The following is a 24,868-nucleotide window of genomic DNA, read 5'->3' on the forward strand; positions in this document are numbered from 1 at the left end:
TTACTTATAATGCGATCTGACATACGGCCACCGGCGGTATCGTACATTTCACGTTGCAGAACACAAATTTTCTTTCAAATTGCGGTCGGCTTGTACCTCTGTAGTGCCATCAAAGTTGTCTGCAGTAAGACTGCATGCACAGTTTCACGTGGATAGCGAATGATAATCCAGCACCTTTTATAGTTATTCTGCAGAGAAAATCTCTCACTAATTCTGCGCTAAAAGTGCGCTGTGGTGCGGTATCACCTAAAGGCATTTTTAACTCAAAAGTCAAGCTTCCGCTTAAACTGGTGTTAACGCTATTTCCGTCTTGTTTGTTTTTCACGCGCAGTGATCCGTAAGCAAGAAAAAGCATCAAAATTATCATGTTTGAACACAGCCACCTTACTTTCCGCTTAGCCCTGGCCTTACTGGCCGCCACCTTTGGGACCTGGTTCACGCACAGTTTCAGCATGTCGGCTCTCAACGTTCCGCAGTTTATCGTGCAGAACTGGATCCGCTCCGTCAAATGCCATCGTTTCGGTGGCATTTTCCGCGGCAACTATATCACCGGCAATTTAACCAACGCCGATTACTTCACCAACGCCACTGCCGATCCTACCCTGGCGCTGTGGTGTAGCGCCATCCCATCTCAACAAAAAGCGCGGGTGCTGAGTGATAACACGGAACTGAACACCCTGTGGGCGTTGTTTTCCTCCATGTTGTGCGTCGGCGCCCTCTTCGGGACGCTGCTGACCAATCCCCTGATCCGCTGCGTCGGGGTCAAACGGTCTCTGATGTGCGGAGCTGTGGTGCTGGCCGCCGGTTGCGTCATGTGTTCGTTCGCACCACTGGCGGCAGCGTGGGAGCTCTTTCTCGTCGGACGGATTGTCATAGGACTGGGAATCGGGGTGGGCTCCGTGGTAGCCCCTGTCTATACGGCGGAGATCACCCCTCCGGACCTGCGGGGTGCCGCTGGAACCCTACCGCCGATTATGTACGTGCTGGGATTAATCGCCACCACGGCAATCGGATTCCCGTCGGCGCTGGGGACGGAAACGGGGTGGCCGTGGTTGGTCAGCGTTGTACTTATCCCGGTGGCGGTGTCCTGTATTGCGCTTCCATTTTGCCCGGAGAGCCCGCGGTATCTTTACATGGAGAATAACGATGTGCAGCATGCCACGGCAGCGCTGGCATGGTTTCGTGGCACCTCCGACATCCAGGACGAAATCGAGCAGATGCACATGGAAGTTAACCACATGAAAGGAATGCGGAAGGTGTCGGTGTGGGGCCTCTTCACCGATCCGTACCTGCGGAAAATCACCGTCCTGACCGCCGTCCCCATGCTGGTCCACCAGTTCTGCGGATTCCAGTGCGTGATTTTCTATTCCACGTCCATCTTCGACAGCGTGGGACTGCGACAGTTGTATTCCGTATACGCCACGATGGGCGTCTGGTGCTGCTACTTCGCCTCGTTATTCATCTCGATGTTCCTGGTGGACCGGTTGGGACGCCGGACATTGCTGCTGATCAGCCAGTGCGGGATGATCGTCGCCCTTATCCTCTTTGTTATTTTTGCTAGTATAACGGAGAGCGGTGTCGAGGGAACGGAGTATGGAAGTGCAGCGTGTCTGCCGTTCTTTATTGTGTGCTTTGCGCTGGGCTCGGCGGCAATTCCCTGGATCCTCCCCGGGGAACTGTTTCCACAGGAGGCCCATAGCTCCGCGGCCAGCTTTACTGCGTCAGTGTGTTGGGCGTCCGCCATCCTGACGACCTTTTTGTTCCCGATTGTGCAGCATGCGGCGAAGCAGTACACGTTTCTGATTTTTGCCGGTTTGGTCATTCTGGGAACAGTGCATGTGGCCTGGAAGTTGCCGGAAACTAAAGGAAAAACTATTGATGAGATACAGACATATTTGCATGATGAAAGACTTATTAGCGAGCATGCGTTGCATGAGTGAACGGCGCGCAACGCCCTGAGGGAAAACTGCGCTCGATGCATCTTTACTGAAAAGAACGGTTTTGCAATAGGAGTCAATGCTCCGTAGCAACGTTTGTCATACAGTTTGCCTTTGTACCACTTTGCTGCTTTGTGGCAGCAGCCTGAAAATTAAAGCGATGGAAAACCGTTGCCGACAAATATGAAGCACTGCTCAATTCGAAACAATCATTTTGCAAATATTAGAGGAAATAGTCGCGTTACCTACCATCGGCGTGAACCATTCCGTAAAAGTGTTACGCTTAAATAAAGAAATTTAAATTAAAAATAAAATTATTCTAAAAAAATTTAAAAAAATTAAATTAAATTAAATCAACATCCAAAACATTTATTCATTAGATAATAACTAAACCCTCTGCAACTTGGAACTGAAGTAATTAGCTTGTTTTTGATAAATAAATACCAAGGTATTCAAACGGAAGTATGTATGTTTTCGCAGATGGTTGGCTAAATAGCGTGTTGGGCATTTGGTAGCACATTCCGGTCAAAACGCGCTTTGGTTATTTTGTTAGACTGCAGTTACGCCCATCTCGCTGCTTTGTTAATCTTCCTGCTATTCTCCGAATACTACAGAACCTAAAAATTTTTACGTTGTCTGCATGTACTGTGTAATGCAGATACAGCAACACAAACACTGATAAGGATTAAAATGTGCTATGTATTGTGGCTTCGGTACCACTACAGACCTTAACACAACATTAAAATTTTAGCAACGCCAGTTTGTGCGATATTCCGTGGTTAAATTACTAACAAACTGCCAACTGGGCACTACGACGAAATAATAACTTATATGATGAGAATATTGGATCTTTAATGTCGCGATCGAATGTTTTGGTATGCTTGTAGCTTATTTTCATTTCAGAAAAGAAATAGGTATTTGTCAATTTCAGGAAAATTTTATGAACATCATGTTGATTTACTGTAGATTCGACTTATTATAGCCATGTGTCCATTTTAAACGCCGTATGTCGACAACCGAACTTGTGTACGCGTACAAACGGTTCTCAAAGGGTGAAGCACGGAATAAAAAAACTGCAAAAGATGGTGCACGGAGTAAAAGATAGTGATTAGTAGGGTACGGAGTAATCATTGATTATTTCATACAAGCACCATAGCTGGCGGCTTTTATTACGGGAAATGGCCCGGTACATGGTGCCTAATTTGGGTACATACGCGAAAACATCAAGTCAATGTATATGAATCCTTCAACTATAAATGACAGAAATCGTGCTAAAAAGGGGTTTTGGACTGCGCGTATCAGTCGAATCATACCAGCTAAATGACAAAGAAGCTGATGGCCAAAAGAACCACATGTACACCAGCCTTTTCGCTGAAATCCAGCAGAATGGTCGATGCTGCGTAAAACGTCCTGTAGACTGTATCCTCATTTCGGCCGGCGGCACCTTTGATGAATCCACTACTACGTGGGGCTGCCGGCGGCATACAATCACGGCGGCATTGTAATATACTTTAGTAAAACATGACATCACTCCAGCCATTCAGCGATCTTTATGGTATCGGTGCCCGAACCGAAGTATTCTTTTGTGGTAGTTGTGCAGCGCTCAGAAGTGAACTTAGGTACTGCATACAGAATGTATTTCGTACCATAATATGAAAATCTGATCGATTGCGTCGCACTTTGTGATACTTTTTGTTACCAGTTAGTGGCAGTTACACATGCCGACTAGCTTTGGTACGTAAGCGATGACACCTTGGAAATAACAAAAACTCATTTATTAAATTATTTTTCATATGTGGGTTGTTAGGATTTCCGCTGTGAATACGGCATGCTAGCTAAAATGTTCTCACGCTAGCTTTATAAAAAAAGGAAAGGGCGATTCTTTCGGTGCACTATGCCCAGGGCCGTGGCGAGGGCGGGGGGGGGGGGCGCGCTACCCCCCTTCCGGGAAAAAAGTGTTAAAATTTCCCATACTTCGTATAAAATTTAAAAAAATCGGGACTGGCGCATTCGGCGCCATACTTCGCCCTCGGGAAGAACAATAGCGCCCCCCACCCTCCCGAAAAGCTCGCGACGGCCCTGACTATTCCCATCCGTGATTTCTCACTACGGGCTTTGAGAATGCAGACTGACCTTGACACAAAGCCATCTTTCCTTGCCGTAGCATCCCAAGCCACCACAGGTCACAGAAAACTTGAGCGCATGGAGCTGTATTTTGGAACACCAAGATACGAAAGATGGGTGAATGCATAAAACATCTCCAATGATATCGAAAACCGGTGACCTGACCTAAAACCACATAAATTGTCTACATTTTTGGAGTAGTACATCAATATTCGAGATGATTTTGTTGGCAAACTGCTAAACGATGAAACTCGACGAAGAAAAACCGGCACGCGAACGCCGAAAGCTCCTTACTCACGGGACAGCGATTTTGTCACATCAGATGATGTTCTATACTGCGCGGTTATCACAGCTGTTAAGAACAAAGTGACAGTTCCGGGAATCACTTTGATGTGAATAGTTCAAAAAATTAAAGGTCGTGCACACAGGATAAATGTAGTACCGAATGGTGGAGCGCGGAGTCAAATGTAGCGCTCGAAAAGATAGAAAAGGGTAAAGCACGGAATAAAAAAACTGCAAAAAATGGTGCAAGGAGTAAAAGATTGTGAAAGGTAGTGTACCGAGTGGTCATTAATTATTTCATACAAGCACCAAAGCTGGTGGCTTTTATTAAGGGAAATGGCCCGGTACATGGTGCCTAATTTGGGTACATACACGAAGACATCCACTTTCGCGAACTCCCAAACACTTTTCTGCATCGCTTTGTTGCATTCCGAAGCCAAATGATTTGTGTACATTGGTGTGAAAACCATTTGTGCGCGCAACATCCGGTTGGGAATTTATGAGCGAAATAAGATTACGAAAAGTTTAAATGCAAGAAGGTGTACCAAAAGTCTCATTGTGAAGCGATCTCTTCCAAATGTTGCAGAAAAAGGCACATAAGTATAAAGATCGTTTTGACACGCAAACAGAATTTTGGTATTTCTTCCAATTTTAAAATGAATTTTAAAATTTTTTAAATTCATTCTAAAATTTGAAAATCATCATGGAAACCTGGTTCCGTGTCGAAACGATCTTTATTCTTATATACCGTTTTGCGCAAAACTTTAAAAAGATCGCTTCATAATGAGACTTTTGGTACACCTGCTTGCATTTAAACTATTCGTAATCTTATTTCGCCCATAACTTCCCAACCGGATGTTGCGCGCACAATTTAACGGTTTTCGCACCAATGTACACAAATCATTTGGCTACAGAAAGCAATAAAACGATGCAAAAAAGTGTTTAGGAGTGTGCAAAAGTGGTTGTTTTCGTATATGTACCCAAATCTGGCAACATGTACCGGGCCAATTCCCTTTACACCTGTTTTCCTTTTGTTTCCCTCATCTACTTAATTTTATAAAATCAAATTTTAAATGAGATCAGGACCGATCTAAGCTTTCCATACATTTCCGCGTTTACGTTCACCATCCAATAAACATTTCTTTTTACACAACAACAACGGATCTTTTGGGTTGGTCAGATGTTATCGACCATTTTAAAATAGCTTACAAATAACCAGTTCGATAAATAACTCCTTGCAGAATGCCAGGAACATGATGACTGGTGTAGCTGCTTGTATTTTGACGGCGCTGAACGCATTCGCCGAACATGATAACCAGTTTACTGCTCTTCGAGTTCGGCTTCCATAACTTTGACATTGCATTTCATAAAATAAACTTGTAAAATTGGAAATGGTTTAATAATTTCTATAGTAATTACCGCGCCTAAGGCTTAGGTGGGTGGTATAGTACTGTATGTGGGATGGTCGATGCCAGCCAGTTGGTCTGTATAATGAAAAGCACTGATGGAGAGGAGCGACTGCTTTAAACAGAGTGTCACATCCAACACCCGTCCTCGTATGTTGATCCGCAGCATACACACAACTCCACGTAAACACCACAGTTACAATCTAAGCAGCCGGCATAACATGCTTATTTTCCCGCGACTATTAGGTAGCATACCATCATTCCTTTTCTGTGTATTCTTAGCCATATGATTTCTCTCCGACCCCAATAAAGTGGGTTGATCCACACGTCTGCCACTTTTATGGCGCTTCCAGTGCAAATCGCAGGCTTATTTATTCCGGTCTAAAAAGAATCGCGTTAAGGATATTCCGTGGTAATGCTTCTTTAATACAGTCGTTTAAACCGACTTCGCCACGTTAGTCCGCTGTGCGTGGATTTCTATTAATCCTCCGAGGTGAATCGGCTGTAGAGATACACCTGTCTTTTTTACTGCGGTTGTTACACAATTGATTGTGATATCCATAGGTCATGGATCTCACAGAAGAAGACGCTGCCTTTTATGCCCGCTTAAATTGCACGGTAAACAGCTCGGTGGACGTGCTGATGTTTGTGGACCAGAGTGATCCCGGCTACTTGACCCAGAGATATAACCACATCAGCATCCTGCTCGTTTTGGCCGGTTTCGGTGTGGTACTCAATGCCAGCATGATTGCGATACTGCTGAAGAGTGCCTTGTATCGTCATTCGACGTTAAGCATACTGGTAGGTTAACAATCGTGTTTTAGTTGGAATTATTCTGTAACAATAAATTGTATGCCGTGGAATAATTATCTACTGCAACATCATTATGGCACACAGTAGTTATGCTAAATCGATCCAAATCATACTTACAATAATTATGATTATATAAATTAAGATAAAAGTTGCGCAAACCATCTGCTGAGCTATTTCCTCATCATGATTCCTGCAGACCGTCGAGAAAAATATGAACGTGTGAAATTTACGACCATAAAAGAATACGTACCGGTTCCCAGGTTTCGTGGTTTTGGCCAATGGCCATTGTGCTCATAATGACCTCACCTTACCTCACCTCACCTCACCTCACCTCACCTCACCTCACCTCACCTCACCTCACCTCACCTCACCTCACCTCACCTCACCTCACCTCACCTCACCTCACCTCATCTCATCTCACCTCACCTCACCTCACCTCATTTAAAACTGCCGAAAAGGCACGTAGGGTTGTTTTAACACAAGCGCCGTAACGCACATCTGCTGTATCTTTTACGCATGTCCGTAGATTCTGCACTGTAGTGGAAACCCTGCTCTGTATAATGCAATTTTATTTTGCTGAAAAGTGTTCAAAAATGCTGAAAATTTGATAAAGTTAGAGAATTAGTTACTTTTGCGACACTTGCAGCATTCTATAAACCGCTTGGTGTGGCAGCGTAATGCGGTTCTTGTATTAAAAAGTTTTCAAAACTCCCGTTCGTTTTCTTTTTTATTTTCGTTTCAAGAAGCGGCTTTTTAGCAGTATTTCTACAACCGCAATACTGCGAGAAATACGCTTTATTGCTCCTTATTCGATTCGATAGATTCGATAGAATTCTATTGAACAAGGAGCAATAAAACGTATGAAACGGTTTTGCAAATGCGCTGCCTAGCTAGCTGGAAGGAAGCTAATGCGGAATCAACAGATTTGCGTTAACGATGCACAGAAATATTACACAAAATCAATCGAACGTGAAATACGACGGGTGTTAATGAGCGTACACAAGTATGTTTACCAAATCAGCGTAATGATGCGCACACAGATAGGTGCGGGCATGCGGAGAGTACGGGTAAGACGAGACGACGATAGAGTGACAACTTAATCACTTGAGCGCTTCAGTGTCATAATAACTGATAATTTTGAAATGAGGCACCTCTCGATAAGAAAATGCCCCGAGAGAAAAATAAGGGACTTGCTAGAATGCAGTCAGTTTAATTGTTATCACAATAATTATTAGAGATTTGCATCATGCGTGTATCGATGTATGCAGTTAATGATATTACTAATTTGCATAAGAGTAATAATAATAATAAACAATATCATCATTAGTAGTAATAATAATAAACAAATACCATAAAAGATTTCCGTGGTGGTGGTGCTTTAAATGATTAATCTTAAATCCCCTAATAAGTATTTACCAGCACGGGTAAGGTATATACCACATAAACATATACAACCACCAGCACGGGCTCGCCTAACATTTGCAGTTACCGGCTGCTAATAAAATTTGTAATCCGTAATAGCGATTTGTTACGTTGTACATGTGTCACCAATTTGAGCTATTCTTCGTGCTCTATCATCGAAGAATTTGCTCATAAAAAAAATTATACTCAAGTATCTTTAGCACGCTAACATTAACCGGCTGGTTTGTTGTTTTGTTGTTTTTATAGGATTTGTCGTTTTAAAATTTTGCAGCGGGGTAATTTATGTTTGTTTATCTTTTGCAGTTATTGCAGTTGTTTGCGGCTAATTTGCTGGTGTCGGTGTTCTGTCTTCTGGCTGACGGGATCTGGAACATCACCGTGCAGTGGTTGGGTGGGGATTTTCTCTGCAGAATCATCAAGTTTTGCCAAATGTTCAGGTGCGTTTTACAACTATCACACTACTGCATTTTACGTTTCCGCGGACCGGACCTTTATCGGGCAAGATAATGGTGTGTTGATGTTTGACTTCCGTATCGTGCGTACAGATAGTATGTATGGTGCAGCTAGCAGGATCCGGATGTAATGATCAGGCGCGCCACGAGCAGAGTAATTGACTCCCCGATGGTCCGCTACAGCCCAGTTGGAAAACACGCGTGCTTTTTAGCGGCACGGCGGGAATTTGTTGTTAGTGCACACAATACAATGAAGGTCGACTAGGGACTATGTGTGCCATTGTTAGCGCTGGTCTCCGCTGCCAGCATTGGCAATGCTAATCGGTCAGACAAACGCTCCGCATATTGCCGGCACGCTCAGTGTCCGCATGTATCATTTTAACTCGCTTCTCACTTCATTTTTATGCTGCCGAAAGAAATCAATATCCCAGCCAAGCGGAAACCTGGAGTGCTAAATTTCATAATCATGAGTGAATTTAAAAAATTTCAAGGAACTGATGGTAACAGAGCAGTATCAAACATTACTGCTGCCTCCGGCTGGAAAATATTTTGCAGCTGATACCCGACAGTACCAAAAAAATAAATAAACATGTTAACCAGGAATGTACGCTCGCTTTTGGCGGGCACTGCATGACCATGCAAAACGCAGCAGTGGATCTAAAAATGCTTTTTATTTAATTACGGTATATATCTGTAGTAGAAAAGGTGAATGTTACGATTATGAAGAATGTTTAAAAAAATTCAGTTAGACTTCCCGGACAAATGCATATTCCGCGGTTCTAAGATAATATAAATTTTGGATGCAATATTTTTGCCGGCCATATTGAAAAATATTCTATGAAAGCTACTTGGAGGGAAATAGCGGTCTAATTTCGGTGGCCGTCCTTCAGACCCGGCGGATGCATGGTTTTACCGATTATAGACGTGTTACTGGGCAACAGTTATTGCAGTTTCCAAATTTTATCTTTGACGATTTGAGTAACGCCTAGTCTTGTTTGTTTTACTCGCTCATCATTCGAAAAGACGGCGGGAACGTTCCCGGCAAAAGCCAAAGTATTTTCAACATAAACGGATTTTTAAGTACGGTTTTTAGAAATTCGTTACACGTTAAACAGCTGCAGCCCTCCATGAAAATGCACTGCCCATTATCAGACCAGGAGGCAGTTTGTCCGTTCCGGTATTGTGTTGTCAGAACAAAAACGGATCAATAGAAAGGCTCCTTACATGTTAGCAGGCACGCAGCGCACTCACAGAAAATCAGCCAACCTAATTTGATCACTACCAAGACATTCAGGAAGTCACTGTCCACATTACCCTTTAATTAAGTCACACATGATTTCCTCAGCAAATCCATTTCTTTTGTCAAACAAATCAGACACAACCCGCATCGTTCGTTCTGCTGCAACGCCACCGGAAAAACCGGTTCACTGCAAAGCAGAATAAGCGGCGCTTAATCGGGGCCGGCACGCAGTAATTCGCTGCAGCTCATCCCTTGCGGTTAATGCTTGCGCGTGCGCTCACGTCAGTAATTATCTCGTAAAGTATTGTTGTCTTCTCCATATTTAACCCGGATGTCATGTGCTGCAGAACACTGATTTATATGTAATAATGATATTTTCAGTTTATACGCCACCAACCTGATCCTCACCGGGATAAGCATTGAGACTTGCATTACTGTGACCTTTCCGCTGAGTAAATCCAGTAGGGCGGAGAGTCAATCCCGAGTCAAAATCATCAGCGGATTTACCTGGGTCGTCTCCTCACTGTGCAGTGTACCGCAGGTGAGATCTGCTGTCGGTTGCTACAAAATATGCAGCAAAATTATGCCGGTACGGGCAACACAACAGTTGAACTGGGAATAGCGTGGCAAAAGTTACGTCAGGCTGCTAAAGCAGCTTGGGCGGCAATAAAACATTTCCAGCAACCAATTTGGATCGGTTGTGAATGATGTGAAAACAGTTGAACTTTACTGAACACAGACAGGCTGGGCTGTTTCTAAAACTTTTGGAATTTTACGCAAAGAAAACAACTCTACATAAATCCTTTAGAGGTTTGCACGGAAAATAACAGTCTACAAATGTGCCCGTGTATAAAAAAATGCTGTATTCGCTCCGTAAAGTTATTCCAGAACTAAATGCGCCCAAGTACGTACGTTAGAAAATATAGCAGAGGAAAGATGCGTGAAAAAGGCAGGTATGTTTAAAGTGCAGCTGCTGTCTGTTAGCCGTCGTTGTTTCAAATAACCACGTGCTAGAAAGACAGTTAATATATGGTTCCGACTCTATTAAATGCAAATTCGTACAGCAATTTTAATGTGAAACCATCGAGACATATGTAAATTCATGAAAAATAAGCCAAATAAAAACCTCAAAAACACCTGATGCAGCATTATTTTTCATGAGATATTCAAACCACTTTTTGAAAAGGTTGTATACCAAAATAACGTATTTTGTAACGTATTTTGTATGATCACGAAGTGATTTTGCAATATACCCGTTAAAGATATTTTCAAAAGCAACAATTCGAAACATTTACGGAAAAACGGCAACTTTTTGGAAATAATCATGCTGTTGTGTGAGCATCCTTCCAGATTAGAACTCCATGGGTAATATAATCAAATCTTAACGAAAACATCTTCGCTGAGTCGGCATTTTTGTAGGCGGTGATTTTCCATGCGGAGCGTGCGCCGATTTGCGCTAAATTCTATCAGTGCGTAACGCATGGCTTCTACTCGAGCACCGACCAAGAGCTCGCCTATACCATGGCCACCCTCATTGTCATGTGCATGGTCCCGTTGTGCGTTATTATTGTCTGCTACTTGGTGATTTCCGTGGCCATTACGAAGGAATCAAGGATTGCAGCCGGGAGTCCTGGTAGGCGGTCGATCATCAGAAGAGACCATATCACACTATTTTTTTGTTGCGATTCCGGGGTGCTTTGATTAGTGTTTCCTTAATGACCATTAATATAAGCTTTTGTAATGCTCTGGAATCACGTAACTGTAGTGCTTGAAATGTGTCTCACGTGTTGATATTTATTGTTATATTATTCAACATAAACATAATTATACTGATTCCTAATGTGCAATATAGTGTATAATATGTACTGTTAATGCAACATAGTCACGTGACTTAGGTTTATTGTATTTAGCGGAACACACCTGTTAATCCACTGAGCATTTACCGCACCCACACTTTTCACCGGAATCGATAGATTTATGCGAATTACATAATATAATGCGTAATCCGTATCCTTGCACGCCATTTATTAGACCCTTATACAGTATATCCAGATTCACACACTGCAAATTTGAGTTCTGTTTTTGCTGAATGATCATCATCCACAATCACAACTAGCACCTCAGGTTTGCCGCACGATAGTAAGGAAAAACTAAAAAAGATAAGAAAAACGAAAAAAAAAGAAACGAAGAAAAACGAAGATATGAAAAAATTAAAAAAACACCTACTGTGAATGGCAACAATCTATATACTGGGCAGCAGGATTATGTAAAATACAAGTCCATGTAGTCCATGTATTGTATGTAGTCCATGGTGCTCTACACTATGTCGGCCAGCGATTCGTCGGCTACCGAATTTCAGCTGCCCGATGTGAAGCGAGGTCCGGTGTTGGTCAACAAAATATAGTTTCTGCGAGATTTCGTTCAACGATTTCGAGCGAGAGCAGTAGTCGGGTAGCGATACTTAAAATTAGCTCTTAGTACTGAAAAACTACTAGTGACATGCTGCCGCTCAAAATCAAAGTTTTACTAGCAACTTCCAAAGCAACGAGATCATTTCTGAGAGAGTCCGTGTATTAACACACTTTATGCATGTATTTATAATTATTACATCACACGAGTATGTGGTTCTAGCAGTTATTACCTAAATTTTTCATGAAAAAGATTTAATTCAGCTCTTTTTTCTTGCTTAGATTCTGTCGTTAATTTGAGGATGTGCCCATGTCAGTGCCACCTAGAAGAAACCAGCATTTCCATGTCTAGTATGCAGAACACCGTGATGCTGTGTCCGGGCAGTACGGGCCAGGGGAAACGGATGTACCGGAAAACCCGGCAGATATCGTTGTGGATGACTTTCATTACGGCTGCCAGCTTTGTTATCTGCTGGGGTAAGTCTGATCAGCAGGTATAACAAACGGAAAGTATTTATAGTACTGTACCTTACCTAAAAATACACTATACTTACGGCGTAATGACCAAATTAAACTTCCTTTCCGTTGACTCCAACACAGATCGATCGCGTTCTCGTAGTATTCCTTGAGACTAATTCAGTCGGTAACATCAAGGAAACAATCCGTTTGACTGTACCCTCGTGCTTGCAGTGCCGTACTATGTGGGAATGCTGGGATATTTGTTCCACTGGAGCATCTCCTCTCGGACAATGACTATCATTTTTTGTCTGGGTAAGCGTTGGTTTTATGAAAATCAGAAAACACAAGCATAAAGCGAAGCGCGATTCTGAAGAAAATATAAGCATTAAATAAATTCAAATAAAATAAACTGAATATAAAACGTTCCAGGAAACACATGCAGGTTAACAAGATACCGGTGTCTTTGTGAATTTTACGCCTTGGGCTACTCTTGCAAGCCTGAAGAAACCAGCAAAATATTTTATCTGAAAAGAATTTGCAGCGTCCCGAGCCGCCTGACATTATTTTGTTTTAATAAATTTAGGAATGAGTTTTTCGGTGGTCAATCCGATTATTTTTGGCGGATTTTTGTTAACCCGTCATTCCATCTGGAGCAACCAACAATGGCACTACACAGTTAGACGACCTTCTATTTTCTCGTTCATTTGCTCTACAGAGCACGTACCGTATTTTGCATAATTTATTCTGGTTTTGCATCTGCCGACACTGTCGTATCATAGTCTACGTGTAAAACGCTTGTTTTACTGGATAATTTCCTTTTTAATGGTGGTACAAGTACAGCGACTGCGACAGGGATATTTGGTGTTTTGACTGTTCTGTTATGGTACGGAATTTGTGCTATAGCTTCATCCTGTTTAAATAAATTTACTATACTCCGTATCATATCTGGAATAGCGATGAAATAAGATTAACCTTAAATAAGGCATGACCGCCACTGGCGGTTATGCCTGCATAAGCAGACAGCAACCTGGAATTACAAAAATTCTGGTGATGCAAGTAAACATGCCAAAAAACCCTTCGCGTTGGGATCGGCGGCCGAGGGGTGTCCTACGGCTAAATGCACCAAAAAAGAGCCCGCCCGCGGCTGACATTGTTGCTAATGCTGTGCAGGACGTTGATATTATATTGTCGAACTGAGTCATTAAAATCCAGCAAACCCACACTTACACTCGAAAACTGCTAAGACGCTGAAGTGGTAGGCACTAATGATGCTGACCAGTAATGTACGATTAAGGTGCAGTGCTGGAAGTAGTTATATGTGAGGAAATACCGGTTTCTATGAAAAAGGAGTCTTGATAATACAACCAGGATTGAACGAAACCATCAACAGGTTTACTGCAATCTTAACGTTCCACCTTACTTACGAGCCGCTTTATGGACAGAGTAGAAAAAACTAACCTAAAAAACTTGGTAAAATGTTTTTGATAAAACTGGCTCGGTTATGCTGCTAGTCAGCTGAACTATATATTTAGCGACATACACCAAAAGGTGCGCCGAACTTTATATATAATCGTGGGAAATGAACACGGAAGCGCACTTCCAATCGGCTATACGTGGTTTCGGAAAGCTCCACGCTCGCTTTCCAGCAGTGAAGTGAAGGAGTGAAGTGAAGGTGAGATGGAGGACATGGAGTGAAGGTAAGACGGGAAAAGGCAGCATATAAGAATAAATAGGCTGCGATTATTGAAACATGGGACGGGATCCTGGAAAATACTTTAAATATACTCCAAGTTCTAAAAAACTATGAAATTGTATCGGTTGTACCAGAGGTACAGAGCACCGTGCCACTTGCGTGCTCTTTGCATGTAATCTGCTTTAGAAATACGGTATTCTTGAAAACAGATCACAACCTGGGAACGATTACGTTATCCAATTAAGGTGATGTCAAAAATTAGGAATAACTTACAATCAATTTTGTAAGTATTGTTAAACAGCCGATAATCGCGCCGACATTCCGTTCATATATCCCACGCTTATTCACAGACTCCGTGAACGCAGCCGAATCCCGTGCGGACCCCAAAAGGTCACGGGCGCATGCATTCAGTGCCCGTGTTTCTCCGCCTTTCCCGTGCATCTAGTCATGACGCTAATTACGATAAATGTCCAGCATCAACAGGCATCTGCCCCTGTACTCCTTATTCAAAACATCTGATAACTACTGCCTGTATTCTACAGAAAACTGATCGTGTTTAATCTTTGCGGCATCACGTTTTTCTTAGCACTTACAACGTTTGAACGGATGCGAGCAAGGTATGTCCTTGGTGGGGAATGTTAAGTTAACATTAAAACAATAGAAAAACTGTTGAAAATTTGCCGAATTCTTTATTTAACCTCTGGAGATATTTGTAGGTGCTCTGAAATTTCAAAATATTATAAGATTTTGGGACGTCATTGTGTCAGCTGCGTGTCAGCTGGTTCTTCGAAAACTGATGTACTGGCTTTAAAGTGTACACTGCCCGGCGTGCCCACTGAACAGAAGCGGACTTGACAGCCCATGTTGTTGGGAACGTTGTGAGTTTTGTTGGCTCAGACCTTATAAAACAGCATTCGATGTGTCGACATTGTACATTCACCCATGGCCATGACCGACTAATCTGCTCCTACCCTGCAGATTCTTTTCGTCACATATAGGCAAAAAAATCCTGTTCGTAAGCACCGCCGAACTGATTATTCATGGTTAGCAGTGAGAACACATTAATGCGCCTTAGTAGTTTAATCTGCCAGTGTGACATTTTATGCCCGGTATCATTTCCTTTGTTTTTCATCGGATCTACCTACACAGTATATTAAAATGAGATTTTCCATGATATTGGCTTTATAGTTTTGCCGTTGTCTCCTGATCTGCGGGAACGTGTCGGCCCCTTCCTTATCAGTGTCATGGAATTGTCCACAGCTCTAGTTAGATTTGATTTGTAAGTTGCAGTCATTTGCAGTAATTCTACAACCTTGAAAAACTATTCACAGTTTGGATTCCTTTTGTTTGCAGTTTTTCTTAAAGTCCAAATTCCCAAGCATTCTTCCGCAATATCTTTTTGCAGTTATTTCGCCAGTATATTTATTGGAAAGGAAAGCATCATATTATCGAATTAAAATCAAATAAACACGAGTAAAAGTTTTATTACAAGATTAATGTTACCGCTTCCGGAGTCCACTGTGGGCACTGGAACCCCGGCTGCTGGGAAGCTGGTACTCTCGGCAATCGGCTGAGTGCGGTGACCGTGGGTCAACGAGAAGCCGGCCGACCGGGGGTCGGCAGAGGAGAGCGACCAGTGCCCTGCACAACCGAAGGCCCCAAACAAAACCCCAAACAAATCATCGGTAAGGATTGATGCCGTCGACAGGCACAGTGCCGCGGATATATTTCGCGAAACATCCGGATTTCCATCGGCCGGTACGTTGAATTTGGCTGTCTTCGCATCCTGCCAAGGCGGCTGTCGTTGTGCCGCCGATGCGGAAGCTGTGGGTACTGTACTTCTGGTGATCCGGAAGCGCACGCAAAAGTTTCTTCAAGGTGAAATCGACTGCAGAGCGGGTAAGGTAGGCACCGCTAGACTGAATGAAGAGCGGTTCACGTTGGCTGGCCATGGTCGTCCTAACCGCTGTGTACGCGCGTAAGGATTCCACGGGATACACGGAACGCCCGGTCTTGCGCAGTGACAGACGATAACCATACCCGAACTGATCCGTCTTTGTTGACTTCAGATTCAGAACGACAGAATCTGTGTGGAGTGTGACGTCTTCCAAGAGGAGGGTCTGCTTGGCTGCAAACTGATTGGGCGCAGCAGCGGTATATTCGCTCACCCTCAAGAGTCCGGTGAAAGCCGCAGTGAAGGCTGCCCAGTACATTTTCTTATCGAGGGAAGGCAGGCTGGACTTCGATATTTCGTCTTTCAGGTGACGCATAATCTGCAGCGTGATGGGCAGGCGTTGGTCACGTTGTTGTCCAGATAAGCGCTGGTAACCGTCCATTGCACGCATCACGACGTTTGAGCCAGCGAACGGAGTTAAGCCACGTTCAACATGCAGCTTACTAATAGCGGCTAAATACACCTTTGCGGTTGATGGCGCAACATTCCGCAAATGCAAATGCGCGATAAAACGGAGAAGGGTTTCTTTTGATGCCGGCAGGCTGGTTTCACCGTGCGCGCGGCAGTACGTGGCAAACTGGTGCCATCCGGAACCATATGTATTTCTGGTACTCTGCGCCAAGTGTTGTTTTTGTAGCATGGACGCAACATCGTTCAGCTGACCGAGGCCGTGTAGCTGCTCTGTAAATCGCTCCATATGTCGGGAAGACTGTCGGGGTAGAGGTTGGCTGCGGGTGCTAGCCGGCGAAACCGGTCTACCTGAAAGCGGGAGATTGCATCAGCTACGCCGTTATCACATCCACTAATATGTTTGATGGTGAAGTGGAAGTTTCCTTCTGCTGCGATCATGGTCATTCTGCGCATGAGGTCAAGCACAGCTCGATTGGTTGAGCCTAACTTATCCCAAGCCTCACAGACTCCCAGATTGTCACAGTGAAACATAACGTTCTTGTTCCGAAACGATTGCTGCCACAGCGTTATCGCGAACAAGACGCCTAACATCTCCAGATACTCGATGCACGGCATGGCATCCTTAATCCATTGTGGCCATGGAGATGCAAACCAGCGGCCGCTGTAATAACCGCCCACTCCAAGGCGGCCCGAGGCATCGGTAGAGAGGTGCAACGTGTCTGGCCTGCTCCATTCTGGCTCCAGAATAGTAGCTGAACCATTCCAAGCGGGCAGAAACCTGAGCCACCAAGCGATGTCCAACTGAAAGTCAGCGTCTAGTTGAATGGCTGTGACAAACCGGGGTCTGTGAGTGGACAGACCGGACATTTTGTGAATGAGACGTCTTAAGTAAAGCCTACCAGCCGGCACACATTTGGTTGCAAACTGTAACGAGCCGACAAGACTCTGCAGTTCTACCAACGAGCATGACGTTTTCTTCGACCAGGACCGAAGCAGCTCAGTTAGATTGTTGAGCTTTCCTTCTGGTAAAGACAAAGTCTGAGCAACGGAATCGATAGTTATTCCCAGAAAGACTATGCGCGTGCATGGGCCCTCTAGCTTGTTTGCTGCGAGCGGAACACCCAATTCGTCACACAGTTTCATGAACAAACTGACCAATTCAGCGCATCTACTACCAACCGGCGCGATGATTAGGTAATCATCAATGTAGTGTAAAAGTGCAACGTGGCCGGAAATCTTGCAAAATATCCAGTGTATGGCATCAGAGCACATACAAAATAAGCGCGGCGCGGAGCGGCAGCCAAAAGGTAAAACCACGTCGTGGTAATATTTACCTTTGAACTTGTAGCCAAGAAGGTTCCACTGAGAGCGGCGTACAGGAATTAGGCGGAACGCATTGGCAATGTCCAGTTTCGCCATCACTGCGCCCTTTCCATATGCGGCGATCAGCTTAGTGGCGTCGTCCACAGAACAAAACTTCAAAGGTGGTTCATCCTTTGCGATGAAGTCGTTGACGGATGTTCCAGTCGGTTGGGAGAGGTCCATAATTGTGCGAAATCCACCGCTGGACTTCGGTCTAACACCAAGAGCGTTGCAAACAAAGTTTGGTAGTGGCGGCCGGTCGAAAGGGCCGAGTGCGTGACCACATTTAACGCTGTTCTCAATTGATGATGAAATTGCTTCAGGATTTTCATCTGCAGTGCGGGAATTTTTTGTGTAGCGGGATAATTCTGGGCCGCGGTATCCAATATCCGCTCCGTCAGTGATCATGCGGATCAAATCTTCGACAAACGTTCGGTCAGGATGTGCTGACAGGAGTTTTTTGAAGGCCGCCGGTTTAAGTGGCGTACTACTCCTAACGGCGTTCAGCTCGCTTGTCATACCGACGGGGGCAATTGTATTCGGCGTGACCTTCGGAATTGCATTCGCTGCACTCGTGCAAGCGTCCTCGGCGGCATGGTGTTGTGCAGTTTCCTTTGTTGAAATTGTTGCAGATTTCGCCCTCTGCAGCCGGGCGCCCGCGAAAGGGCTGCTTACAATCCCGTGCGACGTGGCCCACCTCCTTGCAGCGTCCGCACTGCAGCGTGCTATGTCGTGGGTTCGACAAGCCGCTAGTGCTGGCTGTTCGTGCAGTGAGAGTCTTGGGATTAGCGATGCACTCCTGGAAAGACTCTTCATGGCGTCGCGTCCAGATTTCAAAATCAAGGGGGTTATTGGCAGCGTAGTTCCGGAATTGCATGTCATATTCCATGACATGCTCGAACTTATAGCCCCGGTCGGGATCTGACAGAAGCCCGATGAGGTCTTGGTATTTCATCAACGGGATTATAAAGTCCGGGTGGTGGAACGTGCGGTATTCAACGAATACTGAGAATGCTCGTGACCATTTAAAATAATCGGTAATCTGCTCCTTCTTCATAGACGGAAGAAAAATAGCTTCGCCGGTGGTAGGGTCGTGTGTCATCTTAGTGCCCGTCTGCGGCCGCTTGGAAGGCACTCTATTTTGTGGTAGCAAATCCGCAAAGTCCACAAACTGCGAGTGATCAAGCAAGGCGTCGCGCAACTTGGGGTTCACCGCTCGCAGGTCTCGATACACGGACGGGCCAAGTCGTTCGTAGATGTTTTTGTTCAATAGTGATTTCAGTAATTGGTTTCTTACTGTTACCTGCAACAACACGATTCGAAGAGGGAGACAGTGTTCGGCTGGGACCAGCGTTCACGGTAAGAGGTCCATGCGCCGCACTCTTTTCCACGGTTGTAATTCTTTCATTAAGCGCCTGGACTTGATCACTGATGTTCTTCAGAAGGTCGTTCGTGCTAGGTGGAAATGTCGTTGACGGCGGTACTGTCACCTGTGAGCGGAGACGGTTTTGTGCGGGAGGAGATGCGCTGGCTATTCGTTTACGGCCGCGACTCGCAGAAGCCTCTGTCGGTCTCCCGCGTCCCGACGGTCTGCCGCGTCCTGAACGTTTGGGTGGCATCTTCAAGCTGTAGTATTCGGTTATCGAAAGAACTGGGTAAAGTTTTCTTTCTCAAAATAAAAGAACTTCTAAAAGAACAAGATCACTCGCGCGCACACGATACAGAAATGCAAAGACAACTGCATGTCGAAACAGAAACGCAAAACCAAATGCGGGCACAGGAACAGTGCCGGGCGCAAACAGCACGCGCAAGCGCACCGGCGGCCGCTTTGATCTAAGGGCCGCGACAGCGCGCAGCGCCATCTCTCGAGGCTCACGTAACGCGCTACGGCGGGAGAAAAGAAAAGAGCGGGAGGCATACCCTCCAGCTAACATTAACAACAATTAACTTGTTAATTGTAACTTATGTTACGATTTAGTGCAGACCGCAGTTAGTTTGATCACGGTCCAGAGCATAAAACTTGTCAGATGCCTCAAAGAGTGTCACGGCAACGTTACTCCAAATAAAAAAATGCACATCTTCGCTGCGTTCTCGTTCGTTGTTCTGGCATCTGCAATCAACGTTATCGAAGTGGAAAGCTGTGAGTTGGATCTTATGTACACCGGAAGTGGCTTACGCTCTCGAGGTACGTGTACCCTTTTAACGCACATCTTTTTATAATAAACGCAACGATCTGTTATTTTTGAGGCCACGGCAATCAGCTTATTTTACAAATCAACACTGTCCCAGCGCAGGCAAATTAAAGAACGTGTACGGGCAAGAATGGCAACTTATGCAGCAAAGACTTCGACAACGACAACACCCAAGCAACCTTTGATGACCTTTGACCCACAACCCACGAAATCGTCACACTTGTAGTGTATGTCAGTACTCGTACAAAGGTTGTATGAGTATCTCGTGAAATGGATAACGGCCTATGGCTAATGTGCCGTAGCAACGGTATTGTTGTTGTCCGTTATTATTGCCATGTCTAGAGTTTAGTTGGTTTTTTGCTGCTGTCCCGAGCGGACATAATAAAAGATTATGCCGTTCGTTCAATTCATGACAACACTGACAAGGGACTTTTCAGGTGGCGCGAATGATTTTTGCGACTGCAATGGTATTTGCCACTGCGTGGCTCCCTTTCCAGGGTTGGCTTTAGTACAACACCTTTGCGGCTACGCCATCGCACAACGAATGGTATTCCTTGTTCGCCAAAACACTTATTTATCTCAACTCGGCAATAAATCCGGTCCTGTATAACATTATAAGGGCGAGATTCCGAAGGGAGTTTTATCAAACGATCACTTGCAAAGGTATTTGCGTTCAAAACGAAAGTGTACATACGTGTCACTTGGGTTAGAAGTTAGAACCAATATGCTTAACTTTACAAGAGTGCGCCAATCGCCCAAAAGGGAAAGTGATAAGGACGGAACTGGGTCCGCGGGAGCCATACATCTGTGCCATTGTTTCTAAAGCCGATTTCCTCATGGATATCTGGATTTATTTCGTTTTTTTTTCTCCAAAAATTTCACTTTAGAAAGAACGAAGTTCAATAAAGCATCAGCTGCACTGTGCGCACTTTCAAAATTCTGAATACTTCCCGTCAGAAAATCTGGGAGCGTTTGCTGATGTGACTTAAAAGCTCAGTGTACCGCATGTAATTTCTAAAAAGCCTTATCATATCTATATAGCGCGCCTATTTGCCCATACATTCGCGGCTTAACCGTATAAGGTGTGGATATCTGTTGAAAACAATAATGCTAGATCACTAAATGTACATACCGTAAGAGATATTAAGCACTTATGCACCTCTCTTCAAATATTGTCATATAAAAAATGATAAGCTGAAAAACCCCGAGCTCCTTTTACAAATCCAAATTAACATGTTAGATTGAATGGATGTACGTTGGATTCCAAACGAGCATGTAGGTAGAAGTACTACTGCCTCAGGACTTTAGTCATCATTTATAAGGCACAAGTTTCTGTAATCGTCAAAACACCTCCTCCTTTAACAAACAGAGACCATGCATCTATTGCAGATTTTCTAGATTAATAATGTCTGTGGCGAACTGCATCAGTACTATGAATTACAGTTTCCTATTGGCTACTGCACATCCTGCAGCAGACTTATTACAGAACAGGACAAAAATAAACAGAAATCGGCCAGTTTTTTTCCGCAGTCGCGACTCACCTGCTAATTTTTGTCGGTGAGCCGTCATATCAGGTCGACTGAAATTCGTCGACCAGTACTAAATCCTGCAGACACGATGTTGACACGTCGCAAAGCCGAGCTAGCGTTCTGCAGGTATGTCTTAGTTTTCTTTAGATTAATTTAAGTTTTTTTAAGCTTTCTTAGATTTGTTATACTATTTTTAATGGGTTCCTATATTTTCTTATTTTTATGTTTGTTAGTTTATTTCTGGGTACACCAGCTACTACAGTCAGTGAAAATTTTATCCCGGGCAATTGATTTTAGGGAGATATCTGGTTCCATCCACCAAAACTCGCGCTGCTTCCTCGTCACACTTTCTTGCAATGGCTGCCGCTGTTCCATTTATATGTACTTGCATGTCTGACATCGCACTACAAACCAGTTTCATAACTGTTAGATGCAGGTGTTCCACAACATCATCTCAAGAAATACTGGGTACCGACCTGCAAGCGTTTTCCTGAGCAGATGAAACGCTGACAGACTGCAGAACATATGGCGACGTGGGTGACAGCACGATTGAAGGGACAATATCGGCATTTTGCGCGTAACACTGTCCGTACACTGCGGGTATGTAGCGCTGAAGAGGGACAGGCGTGTCGCAAAGCTTGCCCACAAATGTCTCCCATGTGGCCCCAAACCAGCCGTTTGCGTTCTCGGGCGTCGTATATCCAGGACAACGCTGGTTCATGGTCAGCAGGCACTGCCCGTATTCTTGGCTCAGACTGCAAAAGATTGCGACAATCACTTTTGACTGGTAACGCTAACGGTTCGGGGAAGCAATCCGTCAAAACCTTAACACTAACGTCTATTCGCAAATGCTGCACTTTCAGCAATTTATTCAGGGATTGTGTGCTCGGAGATAAAATAATCATTAAGATAAAATGATTGTTAGTAAACCATTTCTTCCTGTAAATTTAAATTATGTTCAAAAATGAACCTTTTTTCGAAAACAGTCTGTTCGCGCATCATACGGGTCGAGGAATATGCCTGTTACTACAGGCTGTAGTTTACGTTCTAAAAAGGCAGGTTACATGTAACTTCGTAGGTAGTGCTAGGACCAGTTCTGTTTTGTTTAGTTTTGCAGTTTATCGTGGATCGTGGATCACCGAACTGAACGCGTGGTTTATGGACGATGGAACACTAGGAGGCCGCCCGGGAGAAATCCTGAGCAATTTTAAACTACTCGTCACGGAAGAAGAAAAAGTCGGTTATCTGTGAACCTTTCAAAATGCGAGCTCTTTATCTGCGGTGGATCGGAGACACAACAAGAAGATGTCGCTGCAAATTTCAAGACACATTTTCCCAGTTTGTCGGTGGTGTCCAAAGACAAGCTGAGCCTCTTGGGATCACCTTTGTTGCCGACAGGAGTAACACCCGTGATTAAAAACAAAGTGGAAGAAGTGAAGAACACGTGCGAACGACTTACGCTAATTCCAAAACACCAAGCACTGTTTTTGTTAAAAAATTGCCTTGGCGTACCGAAAATCGTTCACCTCCTTCGTACTTCCTTGGCGTGGCAGTTTTCGGAAGAATTATACGCCTTAGATCAAACTTTTCGCGCTGCTGTGGAGACCATCACTGACGTGAAAATGGATCACCCTACGTGGATGCAGGCATCACTTCCTGTTCGATTGGGTGGTTTAGGTATCCGACGCACCGAGGAGCTAGCTTCCTCCGCCTACCTGGCATCGGCTTCCTCTGTGCGCCCGCTTATCTCTAAATTATGCCCGATACTACCACCGACCGATGTAACATCCGCAACACTGGCCTGGAAGTTGCTTACAGGTTTAAATGATGTGCCGGCTGAACCCCTTTACAGCGTACAAAAAGCCTGGGACACTCCTGCGACCTTGCGTGCCCTCTCTGACCTTTCTGCACTCCGTGTCTCTGCCACAGAAGTCGCACATTTGAAGGCGGTGTCAACACCAGAATCCGGTTACTGGATTCACGCATTACCAGCTGCTTGCTTAGGTAATCTGTTAGAAAATATTGATTTTCAGACCAGCGTCGCTCTACGATTAGGTGCCCCTATCGTAACGCCTCATGAATGTAAATGCGGCGAATGGGTGGACGAGTTCGGGAGACATGGAATGCGGTGCAAACGATCAGCCGGACGACTACCTAGACACGATGGCATCAGCAGGGAGTTCGCTCGCGCTTAACGACGGGCGGTTTCCCTGCCAGAGTAGAACCGAAAGGATTGGCCGTAGTGGGTAACAAAAGACCGGATGTAGTTACGCTTATCCCATGGGAACGTGGTAAACCACTCGCAATAGACGTAACCTGTGTTGACACTCTGGCAACTTCTTATGTTGACCGTACATCCGTCAATGTCGGTGCGGCAGCGGAACTAGCCGAAACAAAAAAAGCTCGCAAAACATGCGTGGCTTCAGCCAAGGTACGATTTTGTCGCCGCTGCCTTCGAAACATACGGACCTTTGGGCGGCGGAGCTAAGAAGCTAGTGGATAAAATCGGACACCTCGTCGCGGCCACTACCGGGCAACCACGGGCGAAGGAATTTTTCCGGCAGCGGATCTCCATACAGATTCAAAGAAGAAACGCTATGTGCGTGATGGGCACAATACCGGATCATGAGAAATTAGAGGAAATTTTCTTGTCATAGCCTGTTAAAACTGTCTTTGTTTAGTTGGTGTATGAAATTTGTAGTTCAGCAATAATCTTTTGTTTTAAATGCTGTTATGTATTAGTTGATAGCATTTTGCGTTTACATATTTGGGCATCCCTATGCTTGTTGCGAGAAATATTACGTGTTGGAAAGTGGCACCATAACTGCTTGTAGCATAACGTATGTAGTGCTACCTATACCGTATAAATCTACAATAAAGGGAAACATGGGGCGTCCCTAAATAATAGGTTTTACTCTTAAAAGGGCTTAAATGAGAGTAAAAACATAAAAATGGATACCGTAAAATCCGATATTCACGCCCCCCGAAATTAACGCCCCTCGCGGTCTTAGACGCCCCTCCCACAAGCCACGAAATAATGGAAGCCTCCCCCCGAAATTATCGCCCCGGGGCGTCTGCTAAATTGCGGCGCCGCGCTATTTTGGTCTGTTGTCGATACAGTCTTGATGGTACATCTTGCTTATTTACAGTAGGTGAATTCAACTTGCAGCACACTCGTCAAACC

The 24,868-nt window shown here is 44.5% G+C and overlaps 3 protein-coding genes across 4 annotated transcripts; 2 read left to right on the plus strand and 1 right to left on the minus strand.

The window, feature by feature from the left end:
- The first annotated feature begins 261 nt into the window (after positions 1 to 261).
- Positions 262 to 2,103, plus strand: LOC129599408 (solute carrier family 2, facilitated glucose transporter member 1-like). The gene has a single exon (XM_055497628.1). It carries the CDS (start codon positions 366 to 368, stop codon positions 1,938 to 1,940), a length of 1,575 nt encoding a protein of 524 aa, XP_055353603.1. The 5' UTR covers positions 262 to 365; the 3' UTR covers positions 1,941 to 2,103.
- Positions 2,104 to 6,034: 3,931 nt separating this feature from the next.
- On the plus strand, positions 6,035 to 13,457 carry LOC129599409 (gonadotropin-releasing hormone receptor-like). Of its 2 annotated transcripts, none has more exons than XM_055497629.1 (8): positions 6,035 to 6,242; positions 6,314 to 6,550; positions 8,288 to 8,421; positions 10,058 to 10,217; positions 11,096 to 11,309; positions 12,367 to 12,561; positions 12,775 to 12,855; positions 13,127 to 13,457. In XM_055497629.1, the coding sequence occupies exons 2-8, from the start codon at positions 6,317 to 6,319 to the stop codon at positions 13,279 to 13,281; spliced, it is 1,173 nt and encodes a 390-aa protein (XP_055353604.1). In that variant the 5' UTR covers positions 6,035 to 6,242; positions 6,314 to 6,316; the 3' UTR covers positions 13,282 to 13,457. The 2 variants fall into 2 exon arrangements, with proteins under 2 accessions (XP_055353604.1, XP_055353605.1); XM_055497630.1 differs by having other exon boundaries at positions 6,046 to 6,161.
- A 2,458-nt stretch (positions 13,458 to 15,915) lies between these two features.
- On the minus strand, positions 15,916 to 16,572 carry LOC129599413 (uncharacterized). Its single transcript, XM_055497637.1, has one exon. The coding sequence runs from the start codon at positions 16,570 to 16,572 to the stop codon at positions 15,916 to 15,918; it is 657 nt and encodes a 218-aa protein (XP_055353612.1).
- Between the last annotated feature and the right edge of the window lie 8,296 nt (positions 16,573 to 24,868).

This window comes from Paramacrobiotus metropolitanus, unplaced genomic scaffold (assembly GCF_019649055.1).
Source record: "Paramacrobiotus metropolitanus isolate TYO unplaced genomic scaffold, Prichtersi_v1.0 Parri_scaffold0000145, whole genome shotgun sequence".
NCBI classification, from domain to species: Eukaryota; Metazoa; Tardigrada; class Eutardigrada; order Parachela; family Macrobiotidae; genus Paramacrobiotus; species Paramacrobiotus metropolitanus.

Excerpts from the sequence above, each read along its gene's own strand:
- LOC129599408 (XM_055497628.1), top strand. The coding sequence starts at position 366 with ATGTTTGAACACAGCCACCTTACTTTCCGCTTAGCCCTGGCCTTACTG.
- LOC129599409 (XM_055497629.1), top strand. The coding sequence starts at position 6,317 with ATGGATCTCACAGAAGAAGACGCTGCCTTTTATGCCCGCTTAAATTGC. Across the intron at positions 8,422-10,057 it reads AAGTTTTGCCAAATGTTCAG|TTTATACGCCACCAACCTGA; the intron begins GTGCGTTTTACA and ends TGATATTTTCAG. Across the intron at positions 10,218-11,095 it reads CACTGTGCAGTGTACCGCAG|GCGGTGATTTTCCATGCGGA; the intron begins GTGAGATCTGCT and ends GCATTTTTGTAG.
- LOC129599413 (XM_055497637.1), bottom strand. The coding sequence starts at position 16,572 with ATGGACGGTTACCAGCGCTTATCTGGACAACAACGTGACCAACGCCTG.